Source organism: Dipteris shenzhenensis, chromosome 28 (assembly GCF_047967505.1).
Source record: "Dipteris shenzhenensis isolate YYH24624 ecotype China chromosome 28, Dip_SZ_1.0, whole genome shotgun sequence".
Classification (NCBI taxonomy): Eukaryota; Viridiplantae; Streptophyta; class Polypodiopsida; order Gleicheniales; family Dipteridaceae; genus Dipteris; species Dipteris shenzhenensis.
In genome coordinates this window covers 40,104,063-40,132,047 of record NC_141623.1, presented here as the reverse complement: position 1 = coordinate 40,132,047, position 27,985 = coordinate 40,104,063, and the positions used below count along the sequence as shown (strand labels likewise).

At 43.8% G+C, this 27,985-nt stretch overlaps 1 protein-coding gene across 1 annotated transcript; it reads left to right on the top strand.

The window, feature by feature from the left end:
* The first annotated feature begins 3,514 nt into the window (after positions 1-3,514).
* On the top strand, positions 3,515-24,144 carry LOC147883562 (uncharacterized). The gene is made up of 4 exons (XM_087399515.1): positions 3,515-3,674; positions 3,730-3,762; positions 9,085-12,066; positions 23,285-24,144. Exons 1-4 carry the CDS (start codon positions 3,515-3,517, stop codon positions 23,695-23,697), a joined length of 3,588 nt encoding a protein of 1,195 aa, XP_087255641.1. The 3' UTR covers positions 23,698-24,144.
* The last annotated feature ends 3,841 nt before the right edge of the window (positions 24,145-27,985 follow it).

The window sequence follows — 27,985 nt, the reverse complement described above, 5'->3', positions numbered from 1 at the left end:
TTCACTGTAGCCAACCATGATGTATTTGTGTGACTTCACATCCAATTTTCTGCAATGGTCGTCATGTATGTGGGCATATTCTATGCATCCAAATATGCGGAGATGCCCAATGCGTGGCTTGTGTCCAGTGAATGCTTCATAAGGTGTCATACCCTGTATCGGTTCAGTAGGAAGCTGATTAAGCAAGTAGTTTGCAATGGCTATTGCTTTTGCCCAATACTGATTCGGAGGATGCTTCTCACAAAGCACTGTTTGCTAAAGTAGCATTCTTCCTTTCAGCTCTTGCATTCAGTTGAGGAGTATTTGCACATGTGAATTGTCTTTGAATGCTATGACTTTTACAAAAGTTCATGAATGCTGAAGACTTGTATTCACCTCCTCTATCTGATGTCATGAATTTGATCCTTCTACCTGTCTGGTTTTCTACCATGGCTTTGAATTCTTGAATCTGGAAAAGACCTCAGATTTCTCTTTCATAAAGTAGACCCAACAATATATGTTGTAGTCGTCGATGAAAGTCAAGTAGTAAAGTGAACCATTGATGTTGCGAGTCTGGGCATAACCCCATACATCTGTGTGTATCAAATCAAGAATACTTCGTGCTCGAGGGGTGCTTTTGCCAAAGTTGGTTCGCTTTTGTTTGTCGAAGCAGCATGCTTCACAAATTGTTCCAAGAAACTATAGATTATGAATCCCAATTGACATATTCTAATTCCTAAGATCTATCAGGCTCTTGAAATTGACATGTCCATATCTCTTGTGCCATTTTGCGGATAGGGGCATGTGTTGCGATTGAGCTGACATGGTATGCAAATCTGATACTATAGCTAGCATTTTGTACAAGCATCCTTCCTTAAGTCGTTTTCCTACTAGCTGAAATCCTTTGGATTTGTCTTTGATAGTGCATTCATCTCCATCGAAGATGACTCGATAGTTGTGTTTCTTGTTGAGCTTCAGAACATAGAGTACATCTTTCACCAATCCTTTCGTACCAGTGAAATTGTTCATAGGGATAATGCCTGTCCCTTGAACTGGATTTGGTGTATTATCTGCTGTGTGTAGATGACATTTTTTTGACCTTCTAATGGTTTCATCTCTGTGAGCCATTCCTGATGATTTGTCATATGAGATGATGCATCATTGTCGATGTATCAAGGATCCTGATCTTCTTGGTAGACTTGATAGTTGAAATCCTCTTTTGAATTGCAATCACTATCTAGATATAATGTATAAGTCTTCTGCATTTCCTCGTTTGCAAGAAACATATTCCCATGTTCATTTGCATAATGACTGTGACTAGAATGTCCACCACGATGATTTCCTCTTCCACAGAAATTCCCTCGATTGTTGCTGGATTGACCGCCTTGGTCATACTGCTTCTTGCAGCAATCTCTTTCATAGTGTCCAAATTATGACAATTTTTGCACTGAAGGTTTGACACGTTGGTGGATGCATTCCCTCGTCCTTGGAATCTTCCTCGATTGGAATGATTTCCTCTTTGCTGATGCTGATGCTGCTAAGGATGATGCTCATTGTTGTTGATTCTGACTTTGATGCTGATTTTGTTGGCTGATGATGACCACTTCACTGGAATAATATCTCTGCCTCTGCCTCTGCTTCTATCTGAAGCTGTGAATGCTTGATCATTGGAATGAACTATGCGTGCATGAATGGCTTGCGTCCTGAGCTCTTCACCAAGTAAGATTGGCTGAAGTTCTTCCAGTGTCAAAATTTGCCATTGGATGGCAATACTCTAGACTAGATTCTCGTATCCCTCTCCTAGTCCATTCAGGATGACTTGAACCATTTTTGTTGGATTCATGGTCTCTCCTGCTCTGCTGCTATTGCGAGTTGATTGTCGTAGTCTTTAATCCAGAGTACATAAGCATGACTGGTTTTACTGCTATTGCGAAAACTCTGGTTGATTTGGTTTCTCTCTTGGAAGTGTTCTTGGACTCGTAGAGAGTTGCGAACATATCCCATGCTTCTTTTGATGTCTTGATGGTGTTGAGCCATCCTAGCATGGCATCTTGCACATTCTGCTTGATCAGATGATATGCATACTTACCTTTGTTGTCCCATTCTACCTATGATCGGGCAGTGGCAGGATCTGCTACAGGTGCAGAAACTATTGGTGTAGCTGTAGATCCCACTGCTGCTAGTGCTGTGACAATAGGCAGAGTAGAGCTACTGTTGGCTAGATCGACCAATGGTCTAGGTGTAGATCCATCGACATACTCCCATTTGTCCTAAAGTACAAGAATGGTCTCCATTTGGTATTTCCATGTGCCGTAATTGGAGTTGTGTAGCTTAGTAGATGCCTTCCAGATTGAGGTTGCTAGTTGTAGACATGGTGCAAGAAATGTACTCAAAGTGTCATGAAAATCACTGTCTAAATCAACTGCAAAACACTGACTTTGGCAAGTGAAATCTGAACTATCGGTGAAGGTAGAACTACGGTATATAATCCGATCTGTTACAAGGCTTGTGGCAAATGATGCCGGGGATAGCCAAGAGGCTTTACAAGGTTGGAATAAAGTGCACAATGCCATGAAATAGCCAAATAGGCTTCACAATGATGGCACGTGTGTGTGAAATCAAATCATGTGCTATCTGCCCACTGAACAATGTGCCAATACCACTGAAGACTGCTCACTGAAATGATGAACATTAGGTTTCAGGTAATGTGATAATGTGAAACCGTATGTGAGCGTAGGGACAGTAGGATTTAGTCAGGTTTTTCGGGCATGGCTTAGATTGGCAACTTGGAGAAATTCAAATCGTCTCCTCTATGGCGATCTAGTCTACTCTGATCTAGATCTAGACCAACCGTTGATCGAAGAAAAGAACAGCAAATAATTTCTCTCTTTGGTATGTGCTGGGTCAGATGCATCGATGTAGAGGCTGATGTGCGTGTAGGAAGTGGATTTGTCGGCGACGTTCAAGAGTGAGTGATACTTGTGCAAAAATGTGTGCATGATGTGATGAGCACATAGAGCACAAAAAATCGAGCGATTTTTCTTTTTGGATAGCCCTCAAATTCTTCCTGGATAAAGAGATACGGCTTGATCTAGGTGGAGGGGCAAAAGGAGTGCAAATTTGCTCAGTGATGATGTGGCAGTCAGGGGGTCACATGCAGTGATTGTGTCTGTGAAGAGGTGTGCTAGTGGACTAGTGTGTTGATGTGGTAGGCAGGTGCATATGGAGGGTGCACAGCATGCTTGCAGAGGGTCAGTGTGCTTACAGAGGGTCAGTGTGCCTGCAAGGGTTGTGACATGTGGTACTTGAGGCGGATGTTGATTGGGCACTGATGACATGTCACATGTGGATAACGCTGCTGATGTGGCAGCTGAGTTGTCTTGGATGACTTGGATGCCACGTGTCAGCAGCTGAGGTGGTAGATAGACCAACCTTATCCTTAGGTGGCCCTCACCCTTGGAGCCTTGCTGTGGTTAGGTGGGTGCAACGTGGCCTTTTCCACCACTGCACAACCCCGGGGTCAATGAAATTAACCATGGTTAAGTTCTATCCTCCACGTGGATTTTATGAGACCTTGGAGAAGAGGGTGATGCCGATTCCGTCCGTCGGGGTGGAGCAGTGTTGGGTTAGGAGCGCGGAGCTGCACCTCCCCATGGCGTATTTTCGAAGGAGAGGCACTGCTCCGTCGTCAGGAGGTTTAGGGGCTCCTTGGAGGACTTACAAGGAGCCGGCCGTTGGAGCGCTTTGTAGCTTTGAGAGGGACTGCTGTGGCGTCGTCTGTTTGGAGAGACTGCCGATGGACATCTGGTTGTTCTCTGGCTTTGCAGGAGTTCTGTGCATTGATGGAAGGAGCCCGTGGCTTTCGTTGAGAAGCTAAGGCGTGAAGATCCATTGGTAGATGGTCGTTGGGCGCTGTTGCTGCCAGGAGAAGACTCGACTGTTCGTAGCGAGAGGAGTTGGCGCAGGAGCTTGGAGTTGAGGCACGTGCTCTAGACGCGTTGTACAGGGACGCCGTTCCCCCTCTTTTTCACGGTCTAGACGTTGTTTTACAGAAGCAGAGAGGTCGATGGCCTTTGCTTTGTTGGTGCCCGTCTGGTGGCGGCCGTTTGGTGCTGGGACGAGCAGTCTGCAGCAGTCGTGGCTGTTGGCACGTTGGCGAGGCTGCTTGCTGGAGGCCGTTGGAGCGAGGCTGCCGACGGAGGTGTTGGAGGCGTGAGGCTAGCTGCGGAGCCCGTGAAGGAATCTCAAGGCGGGAGGCGCAAAAAGATTGCGGTGCAGAGCCGATGCTTCAACACTTTGAAAAACCTACAAATCCAAAGTTGAGTCGACCATAGGAGCTGTTTCGCCTAAGGGTCGTAGGAGCCACGTTTTGGCCGAGATGCAGGAGGCATTTGCTGGAGTGGTAGCTTGGCGATGCACGGTTCTAGGAGATGGAGCTTCGATGGTCGTCAAAGCCCTCTATGCATGTGCGGCTGTTGTAGTCTGGTCGACCAGGAGTCATCTTGGAGCTTTGCATGCGCCTTCTTGGATAGTCGTTGTCGGAATCCCAGTTGGAGATGCCTTAGTTGTGCCAGCCTTAAATAGAAGCTTTCTTTTGAATATAGTAGAGCTGGTAGTCGAGGCTAGTTAGAGTAGGGTAGAAAATCTTCTCTTGAGAATAGTCTCCCTCACGATGTAACATGTCTCATGTCTCTCTCTCTCTGCACATGAAATCTCACTAGGAATCTCAATCTCTCAATGGAATGAAGTGGAGAGTGAATCTAAAGCTCTCTATGGTGGAGATCTCTCACTAACGAACGGAAATCTCTCAATGGAAATGAACTCTCACGGAGGATCCTCAAGAGAACTCTCACACAAGAAGGATGGCGCCTCAACGGAAGGCAGAACCATGCTCATGATACCATGACAAAATATGAAGAGGGGAGAGCAGAAGAGTGGAGATGAGGACAGAGGGCAGAACTGGAGAGCACACCACAAATGACTAACTGTACATGACTAACTGTACACTAGATTTAAAACATCAATATGTCAAAAGTGCTATTGATGCATCTTTTTTTCTTTTTTCTTCTTGTTTTCTAAACTCATACGGCTCCCACGTTTGTATGGGGGAAGTACATATGCTTTTACAATTATCTTTCTACCAAAAATATCCCTCTAGTCTATGATTACCACACCCAAAAGTGCACACTTCTAGAATGACCTAGGAGCTCGAGATCTACAAAAATTGTAGCATTCTAGAAAGATTTAGCAACGTAAATAAGGCAATCAAGAGGCCACCTATTCCTCTAAGCCCCATTTGCTGAAATAGCCATACATTCAATACTATTATCTTGCACCAATGGCTTCTGCATGCAATAAAAATCCCCACACCAAGGACCATGCACCCAATAACAAAATTTCTTGCATAGTGTATGCATGTGTATTTCTTTGTGCGGCTATGTTGAAAGTGCAAAGATAAATTTGCATTAGTACCATCCACTCCATTTTACTATTAAGGACCCAATTATAATTCAATGATAAACTACAAGACTTTTGATAGTTTGTTTCAAAAGACACAAATGAAGCATAGGAAATTTCATGTCTCATTATCTTATAACAAAAAAAAGGAAAGACATAGCAATAAGATTAAAATAGAAAGACATAGCAATAACTAAAGATTAGTCACAATATTAGTCTTCATTTCTTAAATTTGGATATATAAGACTAAAATGAAAAGACATAGCAATAACTAAAGATTATTAACAATATTAAACTTCGTTTCTTAAATTCAGATACATAGCAAAGGTTCAATCACTTGAAGTCCAAATTTCATGAAAGAGATCCAACAATTAGCACAATATTCATTGGGTCTTTCTATTGGCACTCTAATGCACGTATTAGGTTGCAAATCACATCAAGTTCGAGCAATTGCAACATCCAATGAGCAATTGACAATGACAAAGGGTCAAAGTTGGGTTCACCCAAAAGAGATTCATCATGAGACAAAGTATAATATGTGGGAGCCTAAATTTGATGGCAAGGACCAATCATGATAATTTTTTTAAATATCAAGTGTTGGCGGTGTTGGTCGGACACATGAGACTATTAGCGGATGAAGGAGAGATGCATGCATACTACTCCAAATTGGGGCCGCAAAGTCCAACCTAATGCTCAAACTCACTTGCAACACAAATGCTACATCAAGACATGGCACAAATTTTATACTTCTTGATGCAAACTTTTGGAATAAAAACCTAGTCACACGCAACACAGTGTCTTAAAATTCATATGTTACCTTAGTTGCTTCAACACCTCAATGAAGCAAAACTTATTTACAAGTTTGAAACTTCCATAATGGTTGCATGTTACCAAAAAAATGGATTTTGCAATCAAGACCTAGAAAAGGCAACTTTTTTATGTGTCTTTGCCTATCTTTTGTAATGGTCAACATGTAGTGAAGCAAGTCAAAAACTGCAAGCCCAAGATGTTTGCTAGTTTGCAAGGCTATTAACGTTTGTTAGCACTTGTAGGAGAGGGGGATTGGTTTTTTTTTTTCTTACAATTTATTTGCATCCTTTTTCTGGTTTTTGATTTTATCTGACTTGCATGTTTTATACTTAAATTCTCATATCTTAGTGTGTTATTTGTATTCATTGTAGCACATTAAGACTTTTGCATGTGTGACCACCTCTGTATAATTATGCCTAGCTTCAAATACTTTGCAAGCTTATTGTTGCAATGATTCTTTTCGATTTGATATCTTGCTTGTGGTAGATGCTTGATGAGTGATGTGTTAATGTATTTTGAAGTTTGATACATCAAATATTAAAAGTAAATTCATCACTTTAGAAGAAAAGCATTTAAAAAAACAATAAAGTTCTTATTATGAAGAGATAATGTATCATGGAGTATGGATTTCACGGTAAATCTCATCCACTAGGTGAATTAATGTAGTAGCATTTGTGTGTGAGGGCTTGAACAAGGACATCCAAAAGTAGGAAGGCTAGGCCTTACAACTTTAGTGAAAAGCCTTTATTATTGGGGAACCTTTTTTTGGGTATGGAGCAAAGTATGGTTTTTTTGAGACCCCATGCCATGCCATGTAAATAGAATAGCATGTTGTGTTCATGACTTCAGTCATCTTGATATGGTGTTGATTCAAGTATTTTGTGGAGAATTTCACGGTGGAGGCTTATAGTGTGGCTATGAAACGGGTGCATGACAGAAGGTATTGATGGAAAGTGGCACCCACGCAAGAAGTGAGCATGTTACGGTGCTAGATTCGAGAAAGGGAGAGTGCGAGAGAATGAAAAGGAAAGGAAAGGCATAAGATAATGGAGCAAGAAAGGGAAATTGAGATTGACATTGAAGGACTCGTTCACAGAAAACCTCCAAACTATATCCAATGAACATGCAACATTTTCATTTTCACCAGTAAACAATATTTTCTTAATATTATAAACTTTACAAAATTTTAGGCAATTCAGGTGTGTTTTAGCTTGAAAATTCACAAATTTTGAAGATTCAAGGCCTTCAAAAATTTGAAACCCAAAGCTTTGTGATTTATTTATGTTTAAATGCAACAAAGAAATACATTTAATTAAAATTTTATATCTTCCTTTAGTTCTATGATTTGCTAAGAAAAATGCTTTTTATGAAGTTGAAGTGCTTTAAAAAAGTCCTTTAATGTATTTTGCACTAGTTGAAATTGACAAAAAACCTACTAAAATTTTAGTCTTTAGAATACTGGCTGAGAGATTTTCGATTAATTTAGTGTAAAAACTGACAAATGTGTATGTTTTGAGACGAGAAAAGTGGCATGACTTGGAGACTGTCCTTGATCTGATTGGCTGGGAAACAAGGTGAACATTTCACTAAGCCTACCAAAGCCCATGAGTGTGACAACTCTCTCTGCACACATCACCTTTGGATTATGACAACCACTTAAAGCCCCTCTCACGTTACCTTTCTCTCATAGCATTCTTTTAAGGCCCTTGCAGAGTTCCCATAATAAGGGAACCAAAAACCAAATGTGCTACGGCTTTGGCCTGTGGCATGCTAGAAAAGTTTTTCGCAAGGCTGAAACGTGGCCCGTATGAGCAGGAGGTGAGAGGGGAACAAGGGTGACAAGGGTGAGGAGAGACAGGTGAGATGGAGAAGGCCTTCCCTCACCTTCAATGAGAAGGCCAAATTTTGCCATGGCTTTTATTAGCTTCTAATCTAGCCAAAATACATATATTCACATGTAATTTTCGAAGCCCAATTTTTTTAAAAGCCTTATAGGCTTATTGTGAAGCCCAAATTTTCTTTAGGCCTCTTCGCTCTCAAAACCTCTATGCTCTCCACTTAGAACCTCTGCCCTGCCTCTCCCCAAAACCTATCCACTCAGAGCGCCCTCTCCCTCCACTCAGGCCTCTCAACCTCCTCCCTCCTCCGCTCCCTCCCCTCTCCCTCTGATCTCTCCTCTCCCTCTCCCTCCGCTCCCTTCGCTCAGCCATCCCCTCTCCTTGCACTTAGCTCCTCCCCCCTCTCCCTTCACTCCCTCCTCTACCCTCCACTCACCTGTTCCTCTCCCTCAACTCCCTACCTCTCACCTCCCTCATATATTGGTTGAGGGCGCCTCGCGTAGAATGTTTCGGAATGAAAATTCCAAAACGAACATTCTAGAGCTTGTTTGCGCACTTGATGTTAATCATGCGCGTTTAATTTTTTGAGGAGCCACAACGTAATTCATGGAGGTGCCTCCGAAAACAAAGGGACAAATGAGCGAGTTTTTTTTTTCGAGCGATGGAAGGTTGGGTCTAGACTCTACAGCACGGCTTGTGATGTGAGAGGGAGGGTGATGGGAAGCAGATGACGTGGAGGGGACAAAATCAGCGGATCTAGATTCTGGAGCAAAGTACGTAAATAGAGGAGGGAATATTGAATATTCTATCATCATCACTGGCGTCGTGATACTCTACAGTCAACGCTACGAAAAAACAGTATAGTAAAAAGCTTATATTCAGCAGATCTAACAGAGAACGTTGAGCAGCGCCACCTTCGTCTTCTTCATCTTCTTCAGCTTCTTCTTCTTCTGCTCCTTCCATGGCCTCCCAGCCATGGCCATGATCCACCCCTTCTTCCTCCTCCTCCTCCTCCTCCTCCTCCTCCTCCCGCCCCCCTCCCTCTCCGATGACTCCTCCCCCCTCCTCTCCCTCCGCTCCTCCCTCTTCGACCCCTCCCTCCGCTTGCTCTCCTGGAACTCCTCGCTCTCCTCGCCTTGCTCCTCCTCCTCCTCCTCCTCCTCCTCTTGGAAAGGTGTCTCTTGCATCCGCCACCGCATCTCCGACCTCCACCTCCCCTCCCTCGGCTTGCATGGCTCCCTCGCCCCCCAGATCGGACTTCTCACCGAGCTCCGCGCGCTCAACCTCTCCCGGAACAACATCTCCGGGCCTGTTCCCCCAGATCTCGCCCACTGCAAAAAGTTGCGAGTTTTGGATCTGAGCGATAATCAGTTCTCGGGAAATATTCCGGCGGGCTTGGGGAGTTTGGCATTCCTCGTTACTCTAGATCTTAGCGGTAACGAATTCTCGGGCGTTATTCCATGGCAGCTTGGTGGTCTACAGAACCTTCAGACACTCATCCTTTCTGAAAACTTTTTGAATGGCAGCATCCCAACACAGTTAGGAAATCTTTCTTCTCTTACAACACTGCTGCTGTATACGAACAACCTGACTGGGACGGTTCCCCCGTCTTTTGGCAATCTGCACAGGCTTCGTGTACTGCGTGCAGGAGCAAATGCACTCTCAGGAACAATACCCCACGAACTGAGCTATTGCTCTAGTCTGGAAATTTTGGGTCTGGCTCAAAATGCTCTAGAAGGAGAAATTCCTACGCAGCTTGGCCGCCTACAGAATCTTACCAGCCTTGCTCTGTGGAGCAATGACCTTACGGGACAGATCCCTCCAGATCTTGCTAACTGTAACGAGTTGCAAGTGTTGGCTCTCTATGATAATCAGTTGACGGGGTCCATTCCCCCTGACCTTGGGAACCTCCAATGGATTGTAAAGCTCTATTTGTACAAAAACTTGTTGAATGGAACTATACCAAAAGGCTTTGGAAATTACACTTCTGCATTAGAGATAGATCTATCAGAGAATGGCTTAACGGGACCCATGCCCAGGGAACTTGGTCGTTTGCAAAATTTGGTGCTTCTTCATCTGTTCGAAAATTGCTTGACAGGGAATATATCGCCGGACTTTGGAAATATGAGCAACCTGCAACAACTCGATCTTTCCATCAACTTACTAACGGGAGTCATCCCACAGTCACTGCAATATCTTCCTAACCTTGATTATATACGACTCTTTGACAATAATTTGGTCAGTTTCATCCCTCCCCTTCTTGGAGAATACAGCAACTTGACCGTACTCGATGCTTCAGTAAACAGCCTCACCGGAAATATTCCCTCTAGTATTTGCAAGAGCGGACAGCTGACGTTATTGAATTTGTGGTCAAACAATCTTACGGGAGAGATACCTGATCCGGTTAGATGCTGTGCGTCTCTGTCTCAGCTAAGCCTACAACAGAATTGGCTTGTGGGTGCGATTCTTATGGAGCTTGGTGACCTGCCAAATCTTACATACCTCGACCTGTCTGATAATCTTTTCTCAGGAAGAATCCCCCCTCACGTAGGGAATCGCAGCAGCCTACAAAGCCTTCTTCTTTCAGGAAATTATCTGACTGGAGAGATTCCAAGCGAGCTCGGAATGCTTTCGCAGTTGGCAATCTTCAATGTTTCTGGGAATCTCTTCCAAGGGAGCATCCCACCAGATCTTGCCAATTGTACAAACCTCCTTCAGCTAGATTTGAGCGGGAACAATTTGACAGGCATGATTCCATCACAACTGGGAGATTTATATCAGTTAGAGCAGCTTTGTCTTTCAGATAATTATTTCACAGGCATCCTCCCGAAAGCACTTGGAAATCTGACTCGCCTAACACAGCTGCAGATGGGGGGGAACTATTTATATGGCCGTATCCCACAGGAGCTTGGGAACATCACAAGTCTGCAGATAGCCCTCAATCTCAGCAATAACAACTTTAGTGGTAGTATTCCAGCAGAACTTCAGAGGCTCTCTTTGCTGGAGTACGTGTATCTGGATAGGAACCAGCTCTCTGGAGAAGTTCCTTCGTCTTTTGCCACCTGGACGAGTCTCGTTGTATTCAATGTCTCGTACAACGATCTCGTAGGCCCTTTACCTGAGGCACCAACGTTTCAAAAGATGGATATAAGTAACTTTTTGGGGAACGTGGGGCTTTGTGGAGGGTCTCTACTAGTTTCTTGTGCCACAAACTACTCACCATCTGATAACTCTGGAGGCACCACACCTCAACAAGCTTGGGGTCTATCTGCAGGAACAATTGTAAGCATAATTGCAGCTGTAGTTGGGGGAGCACTTTTAGTAGTCATGGTAATGTCCTGTTGGTTTTGGAGGAGCTCAACAAAGTCATCTATCTCACTCCAAGACGGTAAATTAAAACAGCCAGACCCGTTCTTTTTCCCAAAACCGGGATTTACATTTCAAAGCATACTGGAAGCAACAGGTAACTTTTCAGAGTGCTCTATGATTGGGAGTGGTGCGTGCGGGAGAGTTTATAAGGCAAAGTTGCCCTCTGGACAAACCTTTGCCGTGAAGCGGCTAGCTTCTGATGGAGAGGCTACAACTCTGGAAAGCGGTTTCAATGCAGAGATAGCTACACTTGGGCAGATAAGTCATTGCAACATTGTAAAGCTATATGGCTTTTGCTATCATCAGGAGGCAAACCTTCTCCTCTATGAATACATGCCAAGAGGAAGCTTGGGAGAGCACCTTCATAGTGAATCTTGTGATTTGGGATGGGACACAAGGTATGAAATAGCTGTTGGTGCTGCACAAGGTTTGACATATCTCCATCATGATTGCAAGCCTCAAATTGTTCACAGAGATATCAAGTCTAATAATATTCTTCTCGATGAGAATTTCAAAGCACATGTTGGGGATTTTGGACTAGCAAAGGTCATCGATGTGCCTCATTCAAAATCCATGTCTGCTATTGCTGGCTCTTATGGCTACATTGCACCCGGTAAAGTTTCTGATTCACATTACTAGCACCCCACATTCTTCCTTTGTGAACAGTGATCCACTATTATTCCACAACCCTTCGTTTTCCCCTATCCCTTCCTAGCTGTACGAATGAAACTTATGCTTCAGAAAATGAGGTCTGGTGTAGTACAAAAGTGTTTAAAAATAGTGCTCTACTAACAGCCAATGGTCTGAACCAAACTGAACCTCTACAGTGACCAAGGGTTCCTACAACTGCTGGACTCTCTCCTCTTGCCTTATGAACCTTCAGCGTCTTTTGATGGAATTTGGAGAGTATGAGCACAAAGTCCCCAGCCTTCATCCTCTCCTTCCAGCCTTCTCTCCTGTCTTCTTTCCTATGAGCTTCTTGCTGCTCACCTTCTGGTCAATTCCCTCCTTCCCGGGTATTTTCCACCTGGCTTTCTGCCCCTTTTGGGCTGTCCCACCTCGGAGTCCCTCTATTTTCACGTCTACCTAAGCCTCCTCGCTCAGGTTTTTCGCGGCCATTTTCTTTGTTTTCTCCCACCCCTTCCATTGTTTTTGTCTTCTGCTGGCTTCTCCTTCCCTCAGCCAACATGGCTCCTCTTGGGACTGTTCAAAGCAGGCTTCTCAGCCCACCTTGGGGCTCTTTCTGCCTAAGCAGCTGCCTCCTTTTTTCTTCCTACCCCTTCCTTTTCCCCTTTTATTGTTTCACCCTCACAGGGCCTCTTGAAATCCAGCTTTCGTGAGTTCAGTGTTCCTTGGTTTGAGCTGGGTCATGTGAGTTTCTCAAATTTCCAGATTCCTGTACCCTTCAGCTTGTTTGTTTGTTTGTTGGAGAATATTAACTCTTCCTGTCTTCTCTCTGAAATAAACCTGCACTTGTGTTCCCTTTTGAGTAATACAACTTATATCGTTTTCACCCCATTCAATCTGTGGTATTTCATTCTTGAGGCATGTGATTTTTTAATCTTCTGTGTATCCCTCCTCATCACCAAGGCAGCCACCTTGCAGGCCCCAATGCATGGGATCCTTTTGTTGTACTATGGCTTCCTGCTCTTTTTGCTTCAGCATAGAGATCCGCTCTATTGACTTTGCTGGTGGCATCAACAACCATTTCTTGCTGGACTGAGCTTGGGTGGTGATCATCTCCTTCACCGTGCAGACATGCATTAGTGCTGGTCGAGATGTACTGCATTTGTGCATGACCTCTGCAAATGATTTCATGCTTTCCATTATTTTCCATATCCTCCACTTTTCTGCCAAGGGCTGCAAGCCAAAGCTTGAGCTCTCTTATTTCTTGCTCCAGTAGTAAAATTTTCTCCTGTGGGTCTGAGATGATCCTCGTCTACACCTCTTTGCATAGGGGGTACGTTTCATTGGGCTGCATGGCTGAGTAGGGCTTGCTTACTGGGGTTGAAGCTGCAAATGTCTTCATCTTAGGAAACTCTGTAATGGCCTGTATAAATCTGAAAGACCGTCTGCTGAAACCAACCCCCAAGTTGGGCCAAGAATTCAGCCCAACCTGGGGTGGATAAAGCTACCTGCCTATGACCTGGAATGAACCTGGAGCGGCCTGCAAACTAAGCCTGGAGCAAAAAGCTGAGTGGAGGACGATCTAGAACTGTGGAGAAAGGGGCTGGCGGTGCCTAGAGCTGTTGCTGCTGGCAAAACGTGGACTTGTCCTTCTAGAATTAGTTATACCTAACTTGCATGGTGCTGCCCACACATGTGGCTGCACATGGTCCATATAGCATGGCAGGAGGGCTGGCATGTAGTCCCATATGGATGGCACATGGGGCTGGCATATGTGCAACAAAGTGGCTGCAACTACCGGGGGCTTAATATGCCCCCCAACCAGGCCGGTCTGCTTGGCTCAGGTCGGCCAGATCAGGGCCCCATTGGAACAGTTAAAAGGTGGATCTTGGCAAGATCTGGTCGGCCCCCACCCCCAGCTTCAGTCAGCTCCAACATACAGGGGGATCCTTTCTGTAGGCCTCATTTGACGCAATCCAGAAGAGCATCCAAGTAGCTCAACAGATCAGCAATAAGGCTGAGAAAGGCTGTGTATAGAGTTCCCTTTGGAGCCACTCGGTGGGAGGATAGCACCTGACACCAGTGGAGCAGCATCTTGCTGTCCACATGGTGGGGTTGCAAGATCAGCAATAAGGCTGAGGAAGGCTGTGTATAGAGCTCCCTTTTGGAGCCACTCGGTGGGAGGATAGCACCTGACACCAGTGGAGCAGCATCTCGCTGTCCACATGGTGGGGTTGTAAGACACATTTTGTACTTCAGTTTGTGTCCTATTTTGGACCTGATTTATTGTATGTTTTTTGCTGTCTATCTCATTCTATCTTTCCATGGTTGTTCATAAGTGTGCACATGTAGAGTAGGATCTAAGTCTTCGTGTCTTCTGCTCAGTTAAGGCTTGGTTAAAAAGCCAATCCCGTTCATTTATCTAGCATGCTATTAGAGCTAGGTTTGGTACAGATCTAGACTTCAATATGCTATTAGGGCTAAGGTATCGACCCTAGTGGCCTTTGCATGAGGATCAAAAACTTGGCTTGAGAGGAAGGTGGCTTCAATTTACCAAAGGATCCAAACGTCTACTTTGTCATCTGAAGGACAAGAACCTTTGCAAGAAGGAAGGTCACTATGATGCATACATGGTGGCCAACAGTTGTCCAGGAAGGTTGCGATGTGTTTTACTTTCAGTTAGTCTTTCAGCTTCTTCAGCTTCATACTTCCCTTTGCCCAACTTCAAGGAGAAGGGCGAACCACATGGGACCAACTATCCTGTGTGGAAGGTGAAGATCATGAACCACTTGGTTCTGAGGAAGTAGATGGGCACAAGAGCGGATCTCAAGCCCCAAGATATAGTGGTTGTGAAGGTCGAGGAGTAGTCTGGGACATTATCATTCAATTGGTAGACATGGTAGTAGAAGCTCAGACCACCTTGAAAGATCTGTATGAGACAAATAAAACTATGGGATTCTTTCAATTCTGAATCAGTTGTATGAAGATAAAGGAAGGACATTTTTTGTTTAATTCCATGGACCTACACACCCATTCGACTCCTCCGAGTGGGAATCAAACCCCTCAGGGCAGCTTGGGGAGGCACACGTCTCAATCATCTCACCTAACCCATTTTGGGTAGGTAGGTAGATTTTTTGAGAAATCAGCTAAAAAATGTTAAATTAACTACGGATCAGTTGGTTACAGTTTGTCACAAGGTCGATACAAACCAGCTAGCCGCTTGTTACCTGTCAGAGAAACTAGGCATGCACCAACTACAACAATAAAACCATGCAAAATAAAATAGAAATCTTGCGTGTTACAGCCAACTTATCATAGCAAAAGACCTCCCCACGATCACACAACTTGAACTGAGATCACACCCTCTCCATGTGCACACAATAGTATAAATCACAAGCCTAGATTTGATAAATGCACAGCCTGGAGGAGGAGCTAGGCCCCAATCAGGCTGGTCCACTTGGCTTAGGTCAGCCAGAACAGCGCCATATTTTGCGAAATTACAAAACAAGGGGTTTCCCAGGTTTGGCCATTTGGTCCCACCCCCACCTAACTCTTGTCAGCCCAAAAAAGGCTCAGCAGCAAACCCCTGACTCAGCCAACATACAAGGGGGTCCTCTCTATAAAAGGAGCCCCTATGCCTCATTTCAGGCAATCCAGAAAAGCATTCAAGTAGCTCAGCGGATCAGCTATAAGGCTGAGAAAGGTTGAGTACTAGATCTCCTTTCCAAAGACACAAAACCCTGGGGCGCCAACTTCCTTTAGTAAGAAAACCCATCAAAATCTTGAGTATGAGATGAATTTAACAATATGCCATGAGTAGAAATTATTCAAATTAACATGGCTGTGTTCTACACTAAAAGAGCTTCAAATATGTTTTTACACCTTGAAATTTGGGTAACAAATGAAAAGGTTACATTAATTTGAAAGTAGATGGGTGTTCATATTTTAGTGTATTTTTTGTTTTACTCCCCCTCATCCAAAAGACCCCCCCTCCTTGGGTCTCACATATTATGAAAAATATGTACAAATCTTGAAATCTTGCATATTTTTGAAGGTATATATTTTGAGGGTGGGGGGACATGAAACTTTCATATTTTTCCCTTGCATATTTGAATTTTTAAAATCCATGCATATTATATATGGACCTTGTTCGCCCATACCCTAGATTTTGGACAAGGGTAGTAACATATTACATATTGAGTTGGCGCCCCAGGTCTCAAATACTTCTATGGGATTAGAGTGCAAGGAATCCAACACTGGTGATCTTTTAGTGAGGATGAATTCCTTTGCTTGAGAAGAATCTGACTTCAATTCAGCCAGGGGATCCAAAGGTCCATGCCTGCATGTGAAGGGGGAGAACTTTTGCAGTGACTTTGATTTAAACAGATGTGCCAATTGTCAAGTAAGGTTGTAAGGTTTTCAATTCGTCCATGTAGTTTCTTTAGATTTGATGGCTTCGCACATGCCGACTTCAGGGAGAATGGAAAACTGGACCAGGATCAGTATCTAACCTGGAAGAGCCACCTAGTGGCAAGGAAGTTATGGAAGGTGACCACACCAATGGAGCAGAAGCCCTAAGATAGGGTAGATTCCATAAAGAATAATAACACTTGCAATTCGCAATAAAGCTGAAAGACTGCCTTCGTATCCTCTTGGATGGCACCTTGAACTAGGAAGAAGTGCTCCCAAAATTGGATCATAAAATGGATAGTGAATGAGCCCTGAAGGGCTGCCTTTTATAGGCACCAAGGGATCCCCAAAAATAACCAACTAAACTGCCCTAGTCCACCGACCCAGCAGTCTGTACCAGACTGATCAGATCTGGTCCGATCAGATCTTCCCTAGCTTTCTCCGGGATCTGCTTAATCTTGGAGTGCCACAACTCCTTCCTGACCTTGTTACATGCACCTTCTGCTCTGATTTCCTTACTCCATCTGCTACTGCATACTGGCATGCAGATGATGGAGCCGTTCCAGCCCTTGTACCCTTCTGTACGAATAACCTGCCTTCTCCAAAAGATGACACATGCCATTGCGGGTGCCCTGAATTTGTTCTAGGTGCCCTAGAGTGCTGCACAATTTGCAGACTCGGCCTGAACACTCGAACCTGATCCTGGGGCTCTTCAAAAGCGTCTAATTGCTGCACATCTATCAGGTACTGGTTTAACTCCTCCTTGAGCTCTGACCAGATACTTTTGTCTAAGCAAATCGATGTTTTACATCTGTACTTCCTGCCCACATGGCAGCCTATGTGCAGCCCATGTGGCAGCCCTGTTTTCCTTGTGTGCTTGCTGCCCACATGGCAGCCCAAGTGCTGTCCATTGCAATCTCCATCAGACCAGCCCATGTGGCAGGCTGAAACTCTGCCCACATGTCATCTAACACATACAGGTCCACCTTCCCCCATGCATTCTAATACGGGGGCTCACAGATGGGAAGGTGAACATCTGTACTGCAATACCCCCTCTCACTAACTCACTGTGGGCCAATCCGACACGTCAATGCAAATACTCCATCAGCTCCCATAAAGAAGTCTTCTAGAACAACTCAGAGCCATTGTCGTCCTTTGGTCTTTCAACTAGTGGTGCTTGCTCCTCTAGTCCAATCCTCCACAATAGAACCATCCTATTACACAAATCCAACGTAGGTGGCACCACATGGCACCACCACCTTCAGTTACGACCCCACTAGTGATCCTGAGCAACTCTGGTGCAAACATCCTCCAGCTGTCCCCCTCACAATGAGTGAACGGCGTGGAGTCTTTCAAGCAACATACTCTTTTCAGCCTGTCCTTACTTTGGCAAGGTCCACATCAAATAACCAACTGAAGATGAGAACCCATGTGGTTGATCCACACAGATCTCCCAGAATACCTAGACCATGAGCTCCCAATGCGTTCTCAAGCAAGTACTCATCTGGCACATTCTCTCTTGTTATAGATGTCCCTATCTCCACCACTAAGGCTTCAACAAGTCCACCAATTCCACCTTCTAGCATCTTGCTTCCGGCTTTGAAGAAGTACAAACACTTCCCCCTCTGCCTCCCACAAAGGCATAAACCTCCCACTCTCATTGCCTAAGAAACCTATAGACCAGAATATTCGCACAGCATGCTATTAAGGTTGAAATCAATAGTCAAATAATGCACATCCAGAAAGTCCTTGTACCTATCTGCTTGCTCTGAAAGCAAACCATGCACCTTATGGAGGCATACTCAACTTCCCTGCATAGTCCTGAGATGTCCCTTCAGTATCACGGCTTCCATCTTGTTCCCAAATTCATAGGTCCTTCCAAGAAGTCCTCCCTCATGTTAGTAATACCAGCCAAGTACCTAGAGCAATCTAAGCACTCATTGCTGTCCTTCACCTTCACAAAGATTTTTGAACCCTCTCGAGACCGATTCTCAATGTCAAACATCCTTATTGCAACACCTACGTCTCCATACCTTACCTCAGTGACATTGGAGATGTCACCAAGAAAAGCTCTTCGGAGACTATCACATTGCTGAATTCTTTGACTCCTTAGATTCTGAATTGGACTTTTTCTCCTTGTGATCTACCTTCTTCTTCCTGTAGTCATTCACAGAGTGCCTTGGTAGATCATAGTAGAAGCACTTCTTTTGGTGCTTTCTCTTCTTCTTATTCTAACCATCTGAAGTGTCTCCATCATCCTCAGATTTTTCCTTCTGCTTCTGTCTAGAGCTTCCTCCTCCAAAAGCAAATGTACTAGTTCCTCGAAAGGCCCCAACTGCTGCCCTGCAATCATTGTTGTGACAAAGCTCTTGTAGCTCCTGGGAATCATGCCAAGAGAAAGCCTAGCCATCTTTGTCGAAGCCATTGCTTGACCTACTGCTGAGAGTTTTTCCTTGACCACCTTCATCTTGGTGATGTGGTCCTGAACTACATCCCTCTCTTCCGTAGTCATGTTGTACAGCTCGATCTCGAGGTCTAGAATCCTTGCGTTTGTTATTCACCTCATACACATTCTTCAATATGGTCCATGTGGCAAGGGAAGTGTCCGCCAACTGAATGTGCAGGACCACCAAATCTGCAGTGGTGTGTATAATGATGGCCAGCGCCTCCAAACATGCGTCACCTAATCCTTCACTGCTGTAGGGTCTGCCGGTACTGTAACCGCCACCGCAGTTGCAGTGGCTAGTGTCATGGTCTCGTGTTGTGTTAGCTCCACTCCCATCGTAATTTGCCAGGGAGATCTCACCTCCAAGTGGCTCTGGACTTCATCTTCCACAAAGGGTAATTTGTCCAATCACCATTTTCCCAAATTTTGAAATTGGATCTCTTACAGCCATAATTATGAAATGAAAAGAGATAGAGTAGAAATGTCATACATCTGTCTGAATCCGAGTCACCCTCCTTCTCGCAAAGGCACTTGCCCTTCAGACGTAGAAGCTAAATCCCAAGCTTGAATCAAGGTCCTCCTTCCCAAGCTCTGATACCATGTTAGAGAACACAATACAGGGTATGGACAGCCGAAGCTAACATCAGAGTAGAGTTATGGAGCCCAAGAACTCACATAGTGGTATATTCAAATCTCAAACTTCTTTCCTTAATGTGTCTGTGATAGATGTGCAGTAGGTAAATGGACAATGCACAATAGAGAGATGTAGAACTAGCAAAATACAATACAAAATCTATGTTCAGTGTGCCACCCTTTATCAGCGGAGTGCTGACTAGATGTGGACTATTTAACACACAAAAGGGCTGTTCTGCTACCTCTGTGGCACTTCCAAAACACTTGGCCTATGTGCTCTCCTAGAGCTTGAGTTGTCCTTGTAAGCGTGTCCCGCAATCACACCTTCTGATTGATCCTTCTGGACAGTGTCTTGGAAGGCAATGCTTGCTATGGAACATTCACTCCTTGCTGCCCTGAATGCAGACCTATCTAAGGCACAAGCTTCCTCCGTGACAGCCAATGGTGAAGACCTGTGAGCTCCTTGTTCCCTGCAGACAACCAGTTCCCTTGCTACCTTTGTATTCTCTTGGATGGCACCTTAAACCAGGCTGAAGTGCTCCCAAATGGGCACCAATTGGATATTGAATGAGCTCTGAAGGGCTCACATGTGCCATCACGGGTGTCCCTGAACTTGTTCCAGGTGCTCCAGAGTGCTTCACAATCTGCAGACTCAGCCTGCTCTGAACCGGAACACTCCGACCTGATCCTGGGGCTTCTCTTGCTGCACATCTGTCAGGTCTGATCTGACTCCTTGAGCTCTGACCAGTTCCTTTTGTCTGAGCAAATCTATCAGGTACATGCTGTACTTACTGCCCACATGGCAGCCTACGTGCTGCCCATGTGGCAACCCTGTTTTCCTATCTGAGCCCATGTGGCAGGCTGAAACTCTGCCCACATGTCATCTAAAACATACAGGTCCACCTCCCCCATGCACTCCTCATTTGGGGGCTCAGAGACGGGGAGATGACCATCTATAGGCCCAACATCTGGTGCAGTTCAAGGAATAGAATTTGACCTCCTTTTCTCCCTCCAAGCGGTTCAACAGTTCAAGGATTCACATCCATAGTTTGCTCCCTCGAATTCAGTTTCTGGTGCATTTACTTGATGCTAAATGAAAGCTATAAATTTTTTCTCCTTAATTTGGCATGTCACGCTGGAGGAAAACAGGTCCCCCTATGCAGGTGCAGGATTTTTTGTGGGTTTTTTTCGTTGAGCTATAGTGCGGATTCAAATTGACCTTCATCTCCCACGTCACTACCAGGGTTATGAGAGGTTGCGGATTGAGTGTTTTCTCTCCCTCTGTTGTATTGGCTTTTTGGGGGGGTTTTGTGGAGGCTTGGGATGGAGATCACTCTTGTGCTTCTATTATATAAGTCTGGACGTCTGAGAAAGAAGAGTCAAAACCAGAGTTGGCTAATTTGGTTAACAGTTGTTCTTAATAGTAACTCCAAGCATCCGTGTGTAGACTGTGGAGTCAATATGTTTGTGTTACACATTGAAATACGGGTCAGCAGCAATGAGGAGGCCAAGCAGACAGAGGGGGATTTATCAGCGCAGAAGACATTCGACACCTGCTGCATAATGGTTGTAAGGTTTGGTGTCACGACTTCCAGGAGGATGTGGTCTGACATGGTCAATCAAGGAGGCTACTCCATGGAGACCCAATTGAATTATGCTGGAGATTTGTGAGGTAGAGGAAGTCAAGGACTTCATGTCAGAGACTCCAAAGCCAAAGGGAAAAAAGAGTATGTAGGTTACCTTGGAGTGGAGCTCATTGGAAGCTGTGATCCAAAGCAACGGATTGAGTTTGACTCCTGGAAGAGGGAATCCATGTAGAGAAGCCACAGATATCTCTGTAGGGGAGACTATGGAAGAGTTATGGTTGGGGCCGGATGATGGATGGGTTGAAAGAGCACACAGTGCTTTGTGCTTGACAAGATCTAAGCAGCTTCTAGTTCATGACGGGGACTGCTGGATCATCATCTATAAGTTGGAGGATGTCGTAATCATCTATGGAATGCACAACATGGTGACTCAATGGATCGACCTGTTCATGGTACCTGGGCAGTTATGGATTCTGGCAACTTTGTTTGGCAGTGCAGCATCTCGTGTTGGATCAAAAAGTTCCAGGATTATGCTTGTTGTACTTGAATGATCTGGAGGAATGGGATTCCGGCCTATTCCTGAGAACTGCCTCATTAGTATCGGAGAGAGATGAGAAGGCTGCCATTTGGGCAGCACACTTACTGCCACATAAGCGTATCAGTCCATGTGAGAATGACATGGTGCAACCTCTGCATAGCAGCCACTGGCAATATAGGCCCATCTGGAAGGTATCAAAGCAAAATTTCACTCCTAAGATTGGGAAATGCCCCGCTCTCTAACCTACCTGATACTAACCCCACACATTTGCGCATGGAAGAGATGGAGCACAGCCTCACATGATCTAATAGTGTGGTGTCCCCATCCTGTCACATCACTAGATGGTGTGAATAGGCACGACCTAACTCATGTCCCTTCATGTGCTTGGCCTGTCCTAAACCGACGGGATACACCTTTTCAATGAAAGGAGGACACCCCTACGTGAAGAGAGAGATCTCTTCAACCAATGGACAAATCCCAACATGCAATGACACACAACATGAAGGGACATGACCTTTCAGCCCCTCACCCAAGGGACACCCCCTTCATCTTACTGACGCTCCCCATGTGAAGGGACACACCAAGGGTCACCTATTCGCTAAGTTGTTCAAAAGGACAGCCACTCCTTCATGAAGATACACCTCCTGAAGCAGCACACCCCCTTGAATTGAAACACCCTGCACCGTGTATGGAAGTTTGCCGACTTGCAACCTTTCATCTCCCTTCATGTGCTTGGCCTGTCCTAAACCGACGGGATACACCTTTTCAATGAAAGGAGGACACCCCTACGTGAAGAGAGAGATCTCTTCAACCAATGGACAAATCCCAACATGCAATGACACACAACATGAAGGGACATGACCTTTCAGCCCCTCACCCAAGGGACACCCCCTTCATCTTACTGACGCTCCCCATGTGAAGGGACACACCAAGGGTCACACCTATTCGCTAAGTTATTCAAAAGGACAGCCTATCCTTCATGAAGATACACCTCTTGAAGGAGCACACCCCCTTGAATTGAAACACCCTGCACCATGTATGGAAGTTTGCCGACTTGCAACCTTTCACGTAAAGTACACCCTTTCGCAAAGGGTTACACCCTTTGGTAATAGGTCACATCCTTTCATAACCTGAAGGGTGGCAGCATGCCCTCTACATGGACAGTCCCTATTTTGGCCCAAAGTCAGGCCGTACAGCCCCTGGGCGGCGAGAGTTTAATTATTAGTAGTGATATGCACATCAAGCACAAAGGATTAATGGCCTATCCTTTCAAGCAATACGTCATGATATGTTTAAATCCTAAAAGTGGCACCCTGCTGAAACAATAATATATTTCAGTTACTTTTACGGAAGGGTTTGTTTTATGAATAATTATCATCAACTCCAAATCTTGTTGATCTTCCTGGTTCTGATTTTTCGACATGCTCTCGTAGGCAGTCTGAGGTTTCCTCTAATTAGTCTCTTGTCAGTTTGTGAATTTCAGTGGGGAAAGTTTTCATTGTCATTTGATATAAAATTCGGTTGAGTTATTTACTTACTCCATGACATACAAGAATTTATTTTCTGATATTCCATGTTCTCCTTGTTACAGAATTTGCCTACAGTATGAGAGTCACTGAAAAATGTGATATCTATAGCTTTGGAGTCGTGTTGTTGGAGCTCCTTACAGGAAGGATGCCAGTGCAGCCTCTGGATGAAGGAGGAGACCTTGTCACTTACGTTAAGCAATCTATAAGATTGGAGCATGATGTGATTCAGATATTTGATACTCGATTGGATCTACACAATAAGCCTGTTGTTGATGAGATGATATCAGTTCTGAATATTGCTTTGCTTTGCACCAAATATTCACCATTCCAAAGACCGTCTATGAGGGATGTCGTGAGCATGCTTGTTGAGGTAAGGCAAAAGCCAGAACCACAGAAGGTATTGAACTGCATATTAGAAAGCCGATCAAGCTCTTCTGAATCAGAAGGTTCAGATGATGTGGACTTTCTAGAATGAAAGTCATCAACCACACCTGAGCCATACACATGAGATGCTCATCCCATTTTCTAGTCAACAACATTACCACTTCCAGTAAATGATTGCACATGTTGGTTTGTACCAGCAGTACGTGAATGAGAATCCCTCTTACCAGCAGTGTACCTGAACGAGAATTCCCCATACTCGTTGGCGTACACTGTTTGTGAGAATGGTGGAAGTGCAAACATGTAACAAACTGATGATCGACAGCAACAATTTACTATCTCACAGGTACAGGTGCATTACCATGCACAACAATGGAAAGGTAGATATCATTTATAAATGTGTGAGCAGAATGCCCACAGACAACAAAACCTCATTCTTGGTGTTACTCAAAAGCACCTCTGGCGTAAGGTGTTCAGATACATGCATGAGAGACCAAGTTTACAAATATAAACCACACAAGATTGTGTGAGATCCATTTGTGCGGATTGAATTGATTGCTTTACTTCAAATTGACTAAAAGATTAAAAGACAGCGATTGATTGTTCTCATTTGCTTGCAAATAAATCATTTATAGTTCCAATTGCCAATGCAGCATGTTAAATGGCACTCCAAACCAATGGCAATTCCTCGCTGGTATGCCAAGTGTGCAGACGCATGTTAGATACCTCTGGTGGGGTGAGAAGCCATTCGTCCCAATGATATGTTGGAGCACACTGTAAAGCATTCTTCCGCTGATTCTAGCACTGTAGACGCTCAGTAATCAAACAAGATGTCAATTGGAAAAATTGGTTCAAAATAGTACATTTCTACGAACAAGCAATTCAATATTCTATCTAACTTTAATACATTACGCCTTTCTGTATAGTTATCATTTCTAATTTATTTTACTTTATGCATTATGTCTTGCTGCTATATAACACGATGCCTAACACTCACGTGCACCAAGCTATAATTCTGCACGCTTATTTTGGAGTCGCAACTTTTAAATAATCATAGCAATTGCAAAAATAGAAATAAAAACTTTTATACCTGCAGGCTGTAAGGCCCGTGATCATCACAGTGAATGGTTCTTCAATGCCTTTTCCCTACTTGGTAGTCTCAAACAAGGTGGTTGTACCTGCATCTGTAAGTGCTTACCACTATCAATGCTCGAGAACCCAGGACCTGCAACTACAAGAATCCTCACAGAATATACATTTGTAATGCCACGGTGTTGGCACAAGTAAAAATTATTTCACTATGAGAGGAGCAATCCATAAGATAACGTGATTGCGATTTCTCGGCTGCCTCCAAAGATCTCTTTATCTCTATACGAGTAGCATGACCCGTTGCAAACCTGCTCCGCTGGGTCTCAATGTGGGATGTTAAAATGCCTTTGATTTCAAGACTCCCTTCAGCAAGTGTGCATGTGTGCATGTATGTGTGCGCACCCACAAAGAATGGGAGACAAAAATATGTATATAAGCTCCATGGTATTCATATATCAAAACTATAGGTACCTAATTATATTTTCTAAGAATTTCAAATTTCTATAATGCTCCAAAAAATCTTTTAAAAACTCGTTTGTCTCCTAAAAATCCTCGATACTCTTCTTTTTTTGAGACATGGAACTCCCCTTTCCATAGGTTCAAAATGGAAACTACTGAATGGTTTTCAATCTAAGCAACGAATTGCTATCCTTCAAACATCCTCATCTAATGAATGGCAATTTTATTAGTGTGAGAATATGCCCTTGCACATCCATGTGGCATATGAGGTTGCCCGACTTCTTGCGCACTGGGAAATCTCATCCCCTCATGATCGATGCTTTGCTAGATGCGTGTGAATTTGAGTCTCTGTGGCACCTTTGAGTTCACCTTCAATTCGATTTAGTGATTATCCTCTTCTGCTCTGGAGTTCTGTTCATCTCCCTTACGATTAATGTTTTGCTAAAGGCGTGTCAACTCGAGTTGTTGATTGTGGTAGCTTTCGATTCACCTTCAATTTGATTTAGTAGACACCTTGAAAGACAAAAGTGACCAACTGCTGCCACAATCATCGCTTCCCATGAGGATCTGTTGCCTCTATTCTGACACTCACCCTTTACCTTCATAAGAGAAGGAGGGGTGCCTTGGAGTGCAATCTCACAAATAAGGAATATAGAGATAGAGATATAGAGAAGAGTTGATTATATATGAGTAGGTGTTGCCCATTATCTTTATAAGAGAGGTTGCAAGGAGGCATGCCACATGGTATTGCCTTTTCAGTGCCAGATAGAGATATAGAGAAGAGATGATCATATATTGGTAGGTTAGTGTTTCTATCCTTCAGGTATGGACTATTATGCTAAAGGGTAGACACACTTTCTACTCGCATCAAAATGCTATGGAGCAAAAGAGACGACAACATGGATCACAAACCAGTAAGGTTTGCTCTCCAATGAATGAACGAAATGAATATTCATCTTGTGCTTGCCCTTTCCACTATGATCCAACAAAGTGAGTTCAAAGAGAGCCAACACATCCATCCCTTAATGAGGGGTACCACATCCCACCACCCTCTGAGAGCTAGATGTACCACCTCAAATCTCTCTCTCTCTCTCTCTCTCTCTCTCTTTGGCCTTCACGAACAAATAAAAATTAAAACACACACACACACACACATACATACATACATACATACATACATACATACATACATACATACATACATATATATATATATATATATATATATATATACACACACACACATACTTACATATACATTCATACACACACACACACACGCACACAAACACACATTCATACATACACACACACACACACACACACACACACACACACACACACACACACACATACATATGTATGTATGTATGCATGCATGTATTTATGTATGTATAATAAAATCTCTCTCTCTCTCTCTCTCTCTCTCTCTCTCTCTCTCTCTCTCTTCATGTGTTAATCTGCCACATGTCATGCCTGGCTGCGTAAGCTCTATTTTTCGAATTTTGCCATCAATTTCAAGGGTCATGAATCATGTTTCAACAATGAAAAACTATAAACACTACATAATAAACAAGCTATACTAGTGGTTGATATTGGGTGGGTGCTTGGATCATTGTCTCCATGAATCACCAATGACCAGCTCTACAAACTCTAAGTTACTTTCACATGTAGTTGTCCAAGTACATCTTTCTTCGATGGTGGGAATTACCTGCCAACAATCATCTCTACTATTACATTACAAAAATTCTATAGTACATCCCATGTTTCATGGTTTAATAGTTCCTTAAGTCTCTTTGGATAAAGCTTGTGACCCTTGCTCTGCTGCAAACTTGAAAGAGGCTTGACCATAGGTGTGGACATCAGAAGAGACGACCATTGATGCATCTTGGTGTCAAATAAGTCAAGGAGATGGATATATTCTAGAAGTTTGGTCTCACTCTAGTGAAGGCTTATCCTGCCACTATTACCCCTAAACTTCTATCCCACATTTTCCACATTGTAAAAAGCTATGGAATGCTATGTTAGGCAAGGCACATTTAAGATATCCTCTTGTCACATTTACGCTCCTCTTGCCACATGAAATCTCACTTTCTTGCCCACAATCTAGTGTAAATACTTGTATCTATGCCATGCATAAAGAGATACAAAAAGACAACTCATACCCTCAATTTGATCATCATTGTAAGAAACAAGGAGAATGCAAGGAAAGCAATCAAGGTGAGTTACCTCACACAATTTGAGACAACAAATTGGCTTGGAACTACACAAATTCCATACACCTTTGAGACAACAAATTGACTTAGAACTACACTACCTTTGAAGAAAGCTAGAAGATGATTTTGAGGGGTCCAACTCATCAAGACAACTTGAATTGTCCACAATGATGTGTGATTAATGTTGTGGTGGAGACAAAATGCAGTACTATTGTATATAGTGCTGGCCTTGGGATGTTATGAGTTTGTGAGCAAGTAGCAAGAGGACAATAGCCTCAAGTCACCGAGCAACTTGTCCTCTGTATCAAATGGTGGCTTACACATACTCTCGAATGCAAATGTACCCAAAAGGTATAGTAAGCACCAGATCTTGATGACCCCCACTCACAATGCGCCAATATTCACTACACTTACTACAACTATGTCTACTTGGAGCCCAAACTTTTAGATTCATCACTCTTCCATATGAAAATAATTCTCTCATCCTTCCTTGAATCTTTAAAATCTAGCAACAAAATTTTGACTTCCCTAGGAACCCCTATTCTAAATCAAAAGATGTTGGGTTAGGGAGGTACAGGTAATGTTTTCATCAATCACAATAATGACCACCCTAATAAA